Genomic DNA, 13,407 nt, shown 5'->3' with positions numbered 1-13,407 from the left:
AAATGTGGGTGCAGAAAGTCATGGCCTTAATCCTGTAATGCTGGGAACAAAGGTCAACAATCTTATTACCCAACACACACACAAAAATGGAACAAAATGGTGAATAAAAATTACATCATGTTAAGAAAGAATACTACAATTAATGCCTTCCATTTCCAAATGTTCAACAATATTGGACTACAGGAGCATCTCCAAAGCAGGGCTTAAATGAGTTACTTAAAGTTAAACAATGTTACTTATAAATTTTTGCATTAGAGCCACGACTTCACAACTCGTTGCTTAAGTGAGTTGATTATATAAATAATCGTTGTTTAATTGATTACCAAAAAGAAAATTCAATTCAAAATTTAACATGAGTAAAATTAAATACTTATTTTATTAATTTTAACATTTGAGTAAATTTTATATAAAATTCTTAAATCTATGTGGTATTATAAGACTCAAATTTAAAATAAGCAAATAAGTAATCATGCATTATAGATGTTGAAGTATCCTTGAGCCAAATAGTACAACTAAAAAAAATCTCTATCTAAATGTTTAATGCTACTTATACAAAACTCGAAATCACATTAGAACAATTTGTGTTAATTGTTTCACGCACTCGGTAGAGGCATAATGAACCTAATTAGAAAGAGAAAAATATATATTTTAGTTTTAAAAAGATAAATTTATTCTAAATTTAATTTTATATATTTTATTCATATAAATGTTATCTTAATATTTTAAAATTAGTAGAACATTTTTTTATAAGTTTTCTACATGTACATTTTATTACATAATTATTCTCAAATTTTCATTAAAAAAATAAGTATTCTCAAATTTTCTTTAAAAAAAATTATTCCCAAATCAGTTTCAGACATTAAATACGATCTTTTTCACTAGAGATCTCTTATTACATGGAGGAAAGCAAAAGAAAATAGCAGAACAAACCAGAAACATCACTACAGGCGTATAAAGAACACCCTCGTACAGCTAACGATAAATGAATCATTTCAAGCACAGGCTCATGAATACATTGTTTTCCTTCTCTGAATTACTGAATACATAAAACAACTTGAAGTCCCAAATTTTTATGACAGTTAACTCATTACTGTAGTAATGATAAAATTTGGACGCTTTCCTGCACTAGTCGAATATGGTTTTATACATTTTTTTATTCGAAATATGGTTTTCTACATTGTTTTTACAAAATATAATTTTGTTAAGTTTCATTTTTTATTTAAATTAAAATATGGTTTGTTTAGGGTCTTAAAATATGTAAGTTTTTTTTATATAAAAAAAAAGTGGAGTAAATTTCTCTGATTCCGACAATAGGAATCAATTTTAATTTTTCATCTTCAATACCCACTCTATGTGCCAATTCTGGCAGAAGCTCGAAAACTCTTCATCATTTTTCCCCCTCTTTCTAATGAAGATGACAAAGACAGATAATTATGATACATATCAAGAGAACTCTACGCCTGCATCATATTTCTTCGTTTAAGCTAACACATCAGTAAAACTCCTTAACCTATATATATTACATCCGAATCCACAAGCTGATGGCTCAGCCTCAATATGGATAATTTTGGAGAAAATACCCTTCTTCTCTAAATAATAATTTACTAATAATTGCTTTAAAGTAAACAACTCTCCTGCACTGCAAGCTGGACCAACAAGCAAGAAAAGATTGACTTTCGTAAATTCATCTCTACAAATTAGTGATCCGTGACTCTGTGATGCTTTGCTGCAATAAAATAGTCATTCAGAAAATGCTGTCTTCACTACACGGATGACCTGATGAAGTGCAAGGAAAACAATATAATAAGTTATCTCCCACATATACGATTAACAGAACTTCAAATGTTTTACTGGAGTGTAAGGGGATGAAAAATAGATGCAGATAATGATGAGTGACTGTCCAAAGAATAAAGTGAATACTGACATTACAACCCAGTTACCCAGATAGAGTCACAAACTAGACTGGCTTAAACCACGATGGTGATTTTCTAATGTCATCAAAGGATCATTAATGAGCAAAATAGGTTTGTTAGTGTAATTGTATATGTAGTAATTCGGGTAGTAATAAAACTGCAAGTCTTTAAATCCAGAATTACTACATTGTGAGATTACTGAAAGAATGATTTACCAGTTGCAACATGACACTTAAAATGACTTAACCAAAGTCAACAGGCCACAGATCGAACATAATTCATTTACATAATTAAAATAAAAGGAGCAACAAAATATAACAATTGCGGACAAGAATATTGTTTTCAAAGATTATAATTTAACTTGTACTGCAATCAGATATATAGTTACCTGATATTCTGGTTCCTGAGTGATTCAGTAGCTGGTTGAATGCCATCATATCTCCTCACAGCATCTTGGAATAAGTTTTTAGAAAGTTTATATGTATGATGCCCTTTCAAATCGCTTTGAACTTCTGCCAATGGGTTTACAAAATATCCACCCTTACCATGTTGCAATCTATTGTTATTTGCAGTTAATATTTCTCTTTTTCCATCTTTATTGGTTGCAATATGCACAGCATCTGTTGATGGTATGCTTCCTAAAGAGAACCTTGATGTGGAATAACGACCTTCTGTCTTCTTCCAGAATTTAGAACTCAAAAAGTCAGTACCAGGTAGCTTGCAACAAGTGTCTTCTGTGGCATCAATATTGGAAACCCTGCCACCTGAAACTGCCAAATCATGTGATATTTCATCCAGGGCCATCTCTAGGCCATGTACACGTGACTCCAGAGAATTCATACCACTTTGGGAGCTTCCAATAAATCTCTATATTCAAATGAAGACAAAGACACGAATAAAAAATATAACTATTATTTTGGAAGAAAAAAAAATACTACAAGTTTTTAAGCAAGGTGATGGAGTATCACAATTTACTGAAGAACTGCTTAAATGCAAGGGAGAAGGTAGTTTCAAATTAAAACATGCCGTAGACGTGCAGCCATGCAGGGGGGATTGAAATGGTGGGAGTGGACTACATTATAATTAAGATGACCAAAGTTAAAGACAGCCAAAGTATAGGCTTTACCCATTCAAATAACAAGGCAATACCTTATTCATTATACATGTGTCATGAGGATGAAAATCAATAACAGTAAACCACAAAGGAGTATTATTGTCAATAGGACTATTAGAATTTCAGCCAAACAAAGAAAGAGATTATTAGCTAAAAGGATGTGGTAATCTACTTCGTATTTTCTGTTAAGTGTTAACGTATGCAGCTTGTTGATATTACAAATTTACTAGTCCAGGAAGGAAAATATTATCCTGAACCAGAAAGAAAAACACACAAACATGTTTAAAAATGCCAGAAAAAGAAAGGATCAAGAATAGGAATATTCAATTTATCAAACATGACAGACTGTCAGAAAACTAGACAAAAGAAGAATAATTCAAAAGCTAAATATAAAAAAGTCATATAAGCAGGAATAGTACTGGCCTAAATAATTTAGATTTAATAAGGCAAAAGATATATCACGGCACTATAGTATACCTGGAGGAGGTCTAATAGATTTGATTGCTGGTTTTCAATTTGAAGAAGTTGTTCACGGATCAAAGCAAACTCCTCAACATCTTGTGGGCTCTCACAAACTTCATTTGCATTGTTGACAATAACATCTGCATCAAGATCATCATCATCAATACATGGAACTACACGAGATTTTGAACCACTGAATCTCCTCATTTTTTCATCAGACATCTTGCTAAAGAGAACACGCTTTATCTCTGCCCTCGAATTTACCCCATTTTGATTTTGATATGGGGGTGGCTTAGAAACTTCAACATTAGACCTTTTAATATCATCTTCCCTAGACATATTTGAGTGGGAGGAACCCAAAAATGGAGTTTCAAGTTTCTCATCGGAGGATTTCTCATGACCCTGCTGATGCATTGTCCCCATTCTCAAATGCCTCTCATTAGTCTTTAGAGAACTCTCTCTTTTAATGGACGACATGAATGAAACCACAGATGCAGGGGACCTGTTGGCAGTGACTGTTTTAGAAGAAGACTTAAAGCCAACATTGGGTGAACTTTTAGTGGCACACTGACTTTTACCATCATCTGTGCCTGTGAGAAAAACCAACAACAACAAAAAATGACAAGATTACTTTGGCAGCATTTATAAAAGCTACATTCCTTAAAAACTGTTAAATGAAGAAAATATAGAGGTCTCAAGTTCAAATTCTGAAATGGAACAATTTTCGATCAGGTTGTGTTTTAACATTGCAAAAAAAAAAAAAAAAAGGGTAAGTATCATCCAGAAAATTCATCCCCCAAATTTTCACTACCAACTTCACGTGCATAACAAACTAACTCACAACTACAATAATTTATTATTCACACTCTTAAACTGAATTCAGCCAAACTGAAACTGAAGGAAACCCAGCAGAAAGATTCTCATCACTATTAGGAAAGTAACTTTACTTGCGAACTTATCACAATGCAAGAAAGAAACAAGCCTTACCAACAGAAGCACATTCAGACTTTACTTGCGAAGCAGAAGCATCTTCAGTTACCTCCTTCCACGTCTCCAATGCACGATTCATAGTCTCCCGAACCACTTTGATCTGTAACAAACAACATTACCACTCACTCCAATCATATAATATAACATTCAATCAACGTTATTATTATTATTTCAATTCTTTAACTCTTTTCAATTTCACTACCATCACAAGTGCATTATATTATTCCAATTATAATTATAATCTGAGAATATTAAATTTAGGAATATACCTTATCAAATCTCCGATTCTGCAACGAATCCAAACAAAGAGCCTTATGCTGCGACGCCAAATCTCTCTCCACGGAAGCCACCTTCGCCAGCGCCTCCGCCGCGGCCTTCCTCACCGTCCAGTCCTCACTGCCGAGGAACTCCACGAGGCACGGCACGAGCCAGTTCACCGCGCCGCGGCTCGACGCGCCGCCAGCACCGACCACGCTTCCGATCAGTACCAGCAGTGCCGCCCGCGCCCTGCACGCGTCGCTCTTCACGAGCTTCCCGAGTCGCGGCAGCGCGCTCCGGCGAAGGGCCTCCGCGTCGGGGTCCGGCGCCGCCTCGACCGCCGCCGCGAGGCACAGCGCGGCGCCGATCTGCGCGTTGGCTTCCTGCTCCTGCGCCAGTGCGTCCATGAGCGGCCGCAGGAACGTGGCGGAGAACGGCGGCCGCGTGATCCGCGACGACATCGACGCCACGGCGTCCACGCACTCGGATCGCACGGCGGAGTCGGTGTCGCGGAGCCGCCGGAGCACGGTGGCGAGCATTTTTGAAATGAAAGGCGAAAGCGCTTCGCCGTGGAAGCGCGAGAGAACGTTTAAGAGATGAACGCATTGTTTTCGAACCGGTGATTTGGAAGAGGAGTCAGTGTTGTGAATGCAAGAGAGGAAGGAGGAGAACGAGTCATGGTTTAGGGTTCTGGCGATGGACTCGAGTTCCGCGGCGGCGCCGGCGAGAGTGTCGCGGTCGGAGAGTTTGTTAAGGCACGTGATGACTCGCTGTCGGAGGTTATGAGTCGACTCGGTGCCGGAGAGTGGTGGCGGGCCGCTTAGTGAGTGACGCCGGGAAGACATTGTGGGTTTCTTTTCTTTTTTTTTTGGCTCTGCGGCGGCGAGTCAGTGACTCGGCATTCGAGAAGCGGAAGGAACGGCTGAGGAGTGAGTAACCGCTAAAACGGTGCGTTGAGAGTGATTTTGGCGGCAGAGTTTGGAAGAGTGTTTTTGAGAGTAGATTGCTTAAAGCGATTTTCTTTATCGTTGGGATTTTATAAATCAACGCAGTTCAACCTGTGTGCTGCGCATGGATGCATAAGTTTTGGACTTGGATGAATATTTTTTTTATTTTTTCTGAGTTATTCTACTATGTCTTAAAATAAGAATTTAATTACCTGCTAAAAAATAAGAATTTAATTTTAAATTTATTGACAATGGAAATAATTTTTATACTCTCTTCAAATTACAAAATTATAAGTTTGTCAAAAAATTTTAATAACTATTTTAAAAATTATATTTAAATAATTTATATTTAATTAATAATATAAAATATTAATATTGATAATACATGAAAATTAAATGGTTAAAATAGTTAAAATTATTAAGAACATAATGATAGAAACAATATATAATGAGTTTTTTAATTTTAAAACAACTAATTAAAACAGTAAATAATGAGTTTGTTAATATTGATTCAAAAATGTAAATATTTTTAATCATTTAAAATTCTTATTAAATATTTTCTATAATCGTAATGTATTAAATCATTTTTTTTGTTTTACTTTCCTATCTGTGTGAAGCCATTCATTAATATTTGCTAATATTAATTACATATTTGTTAAAAAAACATTGATTATATATTTAATATTTTCCATTCAATTAAGAAAAGTGTTTTAGTTAACATTATTTATCAATCTATCTTATGATAGATCACAAGTTTTGAGTTTAATTTGTTTTCCTTAGTGTGAAATATTTATTAATTTTATTAATGATTAATTTTTATTTTAAAATATAATTTGTCATTTTAGTGAAAAAAAATTTAAATTATATTTTTTTATTAATTAAATTTAAACTCATAACTAAGATATATTTTTCATCCATAAATTTGGAATCCCCAACCTTATTAAAGAAATCCAAGCGTAGTTCCGTTCAAAAAATATTGTAGATTATGTCATGTCATATTAACATTGAGTTTAATTGTCATATCTTTTTGACAGAACTTAATTTTAAAACAAAAAAAAAGTATTATTAATGTATCATATTGTTAGTATAATCAATGGAGTATATTATAAATAAGAATAAATTTTAAAACATAATGTCGCCTTTATTTTCTAAAACGTTAAATAAATTAATTAAACCATTAATTAAACCATTAATTAAAATAACAAATATTTTATCAAACTCGTTAATTTGTCTTTATTTAATATCTTTTAATTCAAGGTTTCTATTTTCTTTATAATAAAAGAATGGATGCGAATAAACGCTTGCTTGGGAATCAATTAATTATAAAAAATATTTACTTTTTAAAAAAAAGAATCAACTCAAAATTACTACCCGTGTTATTTTACAGCCAAATTAGTATAAATCTATTATAAAAATAAAATTGGAAATAATTGTTACATTTAAATATAAAATATTTTAAATTTTTGTATGTACCATTCATTATAGCATTTCCTTCTAAAATTTGAAAACAAACTAGAATATTTTTTCTGTGAAAGATGTGATGGGTTCAAATGCTCCAACTAATAATTCACCTTCTTGTGTTTACCCCAAGTTATGTATACCTACGTGTCCTTCAATTTCTGCCTCACAGTCTGATTAGTCACATGCATCAAACGCCACAAAGCAGTAGCAATAAAATAAAAGAGGAATGATTAATTAGCAGGAGGTCAATGAACTTATTACGTGTTTAATTAATTAATCTTAACTTTGATAGTTAATTCTAAGTTGGTTTGATTATGCACCTCATAATTCATTTTATAATGAAATACTAACAATAGTTGGCATGTACTAGAGAATAGCAGCACATGATGAAACCACATGTAACGCATGCCATTGCACAAGAGCATCTGTTGCTTCATGTGGAAGTGGAATTAATTGACAGAAAAACAAAAATAATAAATATTCATTTTTTTTCTAATAATAATGATCAGGAGAGTATCTTGCAAATCTAATTAAAGAGGACTAAATGTGGAGCATGTGAATAAGGTAAGGAGGAAATATATATAGTAATTTGTTATCCCAAAGAGCTAGCACAAAGGATTCAACTTGTATAGCTATCACGTGACCCTTGAATATGGATATCCACTTAATAGTAACCATTTCTTGAATGTTTTAAAATCTGATATAAAATATTTGAGACGAAAAGTCATTCAATTAAAGGATTGGAATCCTTGTTCTTGTTTTTTTTTATTCGTTTGGGAAACAGGTAAATTATATTAAATTCAAAATGATATAACAATAAATGAGGTATATCCCGTAACTAGAGAAAATCAAAAGTCTTTCTAATACAATAAGGTTTATATCAAGATGTTAAAACAAATACAACAAGTGTATTTGTCTATACATAAAAAACTTAATCTTGCTAATAACCTTTATTACAAAAAATTATAATCTTCAAAAATCAGTTTGTTCCTAGACAATCAGGATACAGTAAGCTGTAATTGTTATAACTAGACAACGAAATTTTTATTTGTTTGAATTGTACTGAAATGTGTGTTATGATAATTTTAAGCTGCAAATAAAACATGCATATATTTTTTATGGTAAAAAGCAAAACATTTGGATTGGTTATGGAGGGGAAATGCACCTTCCTTTCCAATTGGTTAGTACAAAGATTTGTTTCTGCTCCACAATTAGGGAAAAATCTTTTTCTTTGTCTCTCTCTAATAGTAATTAATAGAGATTCCTTATGCCTCATTTTTCACCAACTAAACCGTTATCTTTACAAAAAGCAAGGACCCAACCAAAAGAATTGTGGTTCTGGTGACTAATTGAACTGCCCCAAAAATTATGCCACAGTTATGATTTATGAAAGGTGAGAATAAAAATCTAGTAAAAAGAAGAGGAAGAACCAAGAAGGAAAAAAAGACGAAAAGGGCAAAAAAGTGTTATCATTCTAACTACCATTCTAGCTACTTGCAATGGAAAAGACTAAAGAGATTTATCTGCCACTCCGTGATTTAAGTTAAGAGGCAGCAATGATTTAAAGCATCAAGAGTGACCAAAGATAACCGGAATGGTATTGGCATCTACCAGAACCTACAAATAGTGTCTCATTATTATACACAGAAGCCTACATATCATATACCCCATAATTCATGGAATAAGAAAAAGAACAAAGAATAAGTTGATGAATCCATGTGACCATTTCCATTTAATTTTCGTGACAAAGACTTGGCAGTTCTTGGCCTTGTGCTGTAGTTATCACATTGATTAAACCAACCATATATATAGAGGAATCTGGATATATATCTGCATCTCCATCGTTGTTTATTATCACCAATGTTCTCGTTACACTGAAATGTGATAGGAATATGTGGGTAAAATATTGGGAGATCTTTGCAAACTTAAGGTATTATATTATATATGAATTACTGCGATTTATATGTTGTTTAATAGATTTTTTTCACCAATGTGGGAAGTTGTCAAAAACAATTTACACAAAGTTGTTCTTTGTAAACAATTTATATTGCGGGAGTTATTTTTGTCACGTTTAATTTATTTTTTTTCTGTAGCGGAAAATATCACCTTGAATAGTATCTCTTGTTTTTTAGTGTCATATTTTTTATATTAGTTATAAATATAATTCTTGCAAAAATTGTTTTAAAACTACACTATATCTATATTATTTTTCTAAAACACTCATTTTAGTAAAAAAAAAAAAATCTTATTTAACATGTGTATTTTTATCTAATGTGAGTTTATACTCAATTTTGTTATCTCTCAATATTTGTCCAAATTGTTAATCATATTCCACCATCAATTAAGATAATACTTTTATAAGAATACCATAGAATTAAAATACTATAAAGATTTTTATCAATAACTTATGAGTCCACTCAAAGTGAAATTGGCATTATATTCAACTTAAAATTTATACTGAGTCTTCATCGTTTATATGTTACTCAACATGTTCATCTTTATATAACATCTAGAACTTTCACGTTAACAAACGTTATTTGTTCTACAAATTCAAATTGTCATTTCTCTGTTTGGGGTGTGTTTTAGGGTCGATCGTGTGCTAACACCAAAAAAATCACATTCTTAATTATGTTCGTCTTTATATAACATTTAGAACTTTCACGTTAACAAAACACGTTATTTGTTCTATAAATTCAAATTGTCACTTCTCTGTTTGAGGTGTGTTTTAGGGTTGATCATGTGCTAACACCAAAAAAAACCACATTTTTAATTGTTTTGCCTTATCAGTTGGATTTAACTCGAGCGACAAGAATGAATTTTGGTAAAGGACAGAGATTCAATTTCTTAAAAATCTGGAAAAAAAAATTCCTCTCTAAAATTTCCTTCTGTTGTGGGATAGAATATCTTCAAATTGTAGTCTTTTTGGAATCTATAATCAAGAGAATATAATGCAGCATTTCAGGTGTAGCATTGTATTGGAACTGTTTTTCTTTTTAATTAATTTCTTTGCATGCGTAGAAAGAGGGTTAAATTAAACAAATCGCTTTTTGCATAAAATTCAAAGAGAAAAAAATAATAATGAAAGCTTTCAAGTATGAAATTTAATGTTCCCCGCCACGAGTTTAATTTAAATATAAGTACAGGAATTGTTGTACGAGGTCAGGGAATTCTCTTTAGACACTTGGAACAACTTTAAGAAACCCTTTAATACTAAGTTTAATTACTTAATTAAAGCTATTCCCATCAAGATGCCCTCACTTAATTTTAATTATAGTCCACTCCTTTTTATCTTTTTTATTTATTTACTTTGAACACAGTGCATCGATTGAAAATATGGCATGGGCAAGGTAGCATGGTATTAGCAATTGTATATTTCTTTAACTTTCACTCCACGAACGGTGAAAGCCCCGGATTAAGCGATTAGATTAACTTAACAGGGGAAAAAACTTAAGGAAGAAGTCATTAGAGGATGATGACAAGCATTGGTGAAAGGTAAATTAATTAGTACGAATATGAGCTCAAAAGTATATATATGTATGCATGTGTGTACATGTATGCACATGTGTGAAATTGTGAATGTTCACTTCAAGTTTAAAGGATTGGAATATAAAAAAGAAAAAAAAATCATTGACTCACTGGACTTTCTTTTCCCTCCCCCAACCAACCAAAAATAAAACTATCTCCTGTTATTTTTCTTGCCCTTAGATGAGAGATATAGTAGATTAATTGTATAGTATTAATTAATTATTAGAAATTATTTTTTAATTTTAATATATTAATTATAGTAAATAATTATTATTATAATACCTAATTAATTAATGGACATTATATCAAGATTTTATTCCCAATTGGACAAAAAACACAAATGAATATTTTAAATGACATGCCAATTTTTTAATTGATGGAATAGAAATGAGAATATAATTTGGGAACAAATATTTGAATAGCAGGACAAGATGACTCTTAAAATAGATTAAGTTAATTTATTTTATATATAATTAGGGTTATTTAAAATTGTGCATGGTACCATTGATATAAGGGATGTTGGCCGATTGGATTGAATTGGTTTTAAAGGAAAAATATTTGATTCAATCAATTCAATTTTTATAATTTATCATCCAAACGATTTTATTCAAAACTTTAATCTAATTTGATATTATTTCAATTGGACCAGTTTTTAATTTTAATCATACTTTTATTTTTTGATAAAATATATCATATTTTATTTACATGTCTTTATATAACTATATTTATGCATCTTAACTCAAATAATTAGTAAAAAAATATCTTTAATTAAATATAAATTTTTATTAATAGGTATAAGTTAATGATAATTTTTTAAATATATAAGAAATAAAAATATAAACATGAGTGATATTATCAAATTATGAATAAAAAATATATACATATATACAAGTTTGGTTTTGATTGAATTGAATTAGATCAGTTTTGAAAATTAAGTCTAAAATCCAATCCAAACCAATCAAGATATTTGATTTTTCAAACTTTTATTTGTTTGATTTTTTATTTTCAATTTTCATTAGATTTAATCGATTTATGAACACCCTGGTTGGCATGCATTGTTTACTACTCATCCCATTGATAAGTGGATAAACAAAAAAATCCATTTACTTTATTGGAAGATACTCATAAAATTATTAATCATTGAGTGCGTAAATTAAATGACATGCAAGACAACTCGAGTTTAAGTTTGAATATATAACCTAAATACTTGGATGGTGAATTTTATTACTCATACTAATTTTATCCAACTTAAACAAAAAAGAATAATTATAGTCTAAACAAAAAAAAAATCATAATTTTAATTTCAAGAGGACAAGAGGACTCTTGATTTCAAGAGATGATAAAGATATGGGCAACAAGAGGAGGTGGATAAACAGTAGCTATGATGTAAGTTGTAGGGGTTTGATGAGTGTGTTTATGAGGATCATTGTACTGGCCCAGGTCAATGTTGTTTGACTGAGAGGCAAGACCCCATCTATTGAATTTGTCTTAGATTGAGAAGCCCCTTCTTCAGTTGAGTTCACATGGGAAAACCCGAAAAAGTAGACCAAAACCATCCAACACTTTGCATATCACTGCCCTTGCTTCGTGAATCATGTGTCTTTTCCTTCTCAAGCGACACCCCCACATGCACTCTCTGCTTGGGGAAGAACAAAATTTAACACCGCCATGGGGTGATGCTCCATTCATTATACATTTTTATAAATTTTTACAAATATGTTATTGGTATAAAGTATTTATTCATAAATTAATATTCATTAGAAAACTTAATCAATCATTTTTAATAAATTTTTTCTCTTATCATATTATTTTCATTCATTCGCCAAATTTTATTTAAAAGATCGAGCTTAATTTCATTGAGACTAAATGATATATAATTGGTTGATGATCCATTATTTGATTATTAATTGGGGAGAGAAATTTGGTGTTGAGGGAGCATCTCCCTGAAACATTCCCTTGCTTCCTTCCACAATGCCCTTTGGCCACGTGACACTTGGCATGTGCCCAATAAATTTGGATAATGTGTCCTTTTGGCTTTTATCAACAACGCTATCTAAGCAAAGTTGTACTACTAGTATAAGTAGACACAATCATCGAATAAATGTGTGCGTTTCACGCTAGTTGTTCAATCGATCGGTCACATTGTCAAGAAATATCATAATGAAACTTCAATAATTGTATAATCAGCACTATTGTTATTAAAAAATTATAATCCGTTTTGTCTCTGGTGTATATGTGAATTGTGGTGTTTAATTATTATTCCCCTCACAAGCCAAAAACCTCTATTTATGATGTACGGGTATCACAAATTGTTTCCATATTATTGAAAAATATCCAAGTCTCATATTATTTGTTTTGGAGTACCGCTTATATACATATATTTGACAACTTCACTTAATGTCAATTGATTTTAAGATGAAATCTAACATGATATCAAAGCATGCTTTGACCTGCGACATCGCTCTCGCCTCCGATGAGCACCCACCATTTGTTGTTCACGCACCAAGCTTAATAAGTGTTGGGCGTGAAGGGGGTGCATTGGAAGTCCGACATCGGCTGTCTTAGAGTGCAACTTATAGATCTGTTGGACAACTTCACTTAATGTTAATTGGTTTTAAGATGAAATCTAACACATATGATAAGAATATGAGAGAGAAAAAAACAAAACATTAGGAAGTGGGGTTCATTCGGGATGCTTAACAAGTCATGCAACTGGAGGCTACAGCTAAGCTTGTTT

The 13,407-nt window shown here is 31.8% G+C and overlaps 1 protein-coding gene across 1 annotated transcript; it reads right to left on the bottom strand.

Annotated features, from left to right (window-relative positions):
- Nucleotides 1-1,348: 1,348 nt before the first annotated feature.
- On the bottom strand, nucleotides 1,349-5,819 carry LOC114410499 (TORTIFOLIA1-like protein 4). Its single transcript, XM_028374488.1, has 5 exons — nucleotides 4,749-5,819; nucleotides 4,477-4,579; nucleotides 3,505-4,079; nucleotides 2,302-2,780; nucleotides 1,349-1,776 (listed from the first exon to the last, which is right to left on the bottom strand). Exons 1-5 carry the CDS (start codon nucleotides 5,580-5,582, stop codon nucleotides 1,764-1,766), a joined length of 2,004 nt encoding a protein of 667 aa, XP_028230289.1. The 5' UTR covers nucleotides 5,583-5,819; the 3' UTR covers nucleotides 1,349-1,763.
- Between the last annotated feature and the right edge of the window lie 7,588 nt (nucleotides 5,820-13,407).

This window comes from Glycine soja, chromosome 1 (assembly GCF_004193775.1).
Source record: "Glycine soja cultivar W05 chromosome 1, ASM419377v2, whole genome shotgun sequence".
In the NCBI taxonomy this organism is placed as follows: domain Eukaryota; kingdom Viridiplantae; phylum Streptophyta; class Magnoliopsida; order Fabales; family Fabaceae; genus Glycine; species Glycine soja.
Note: the sequence above shows the minus strand (reverse complement) of the source record. Positions and strands in the feature narration are given on the sequence as shown.

What these genes read in the sequence shown, in the direction of transcription:
- LOC114410499 (XM_028374488.1), bottom strand. Translation starts at nt 5,582, where the DNA reads ATGTCTTCCCGGCGTCACTCACTAAGCGGCCCGCCACCACTCTCCGGC. An exon ending in AGAATCGGAGATTTGATAAG is followed by an intron (nt 4,580 to 4,748) that starts GTATATTCCTAA and finishes TGTTTGTTACAG; the next exon opens with ATCAAAGTGGTTCGGGAGAC. An exon ending in ATCTATTAGACCTCCTCCAG is followed by an intron (nt 2,781 to 3,504) that starts GTATACTATAGT and finishes ATTTGAATATAG; the next exon opens with AGATTTATTGGAAGCTCCCA.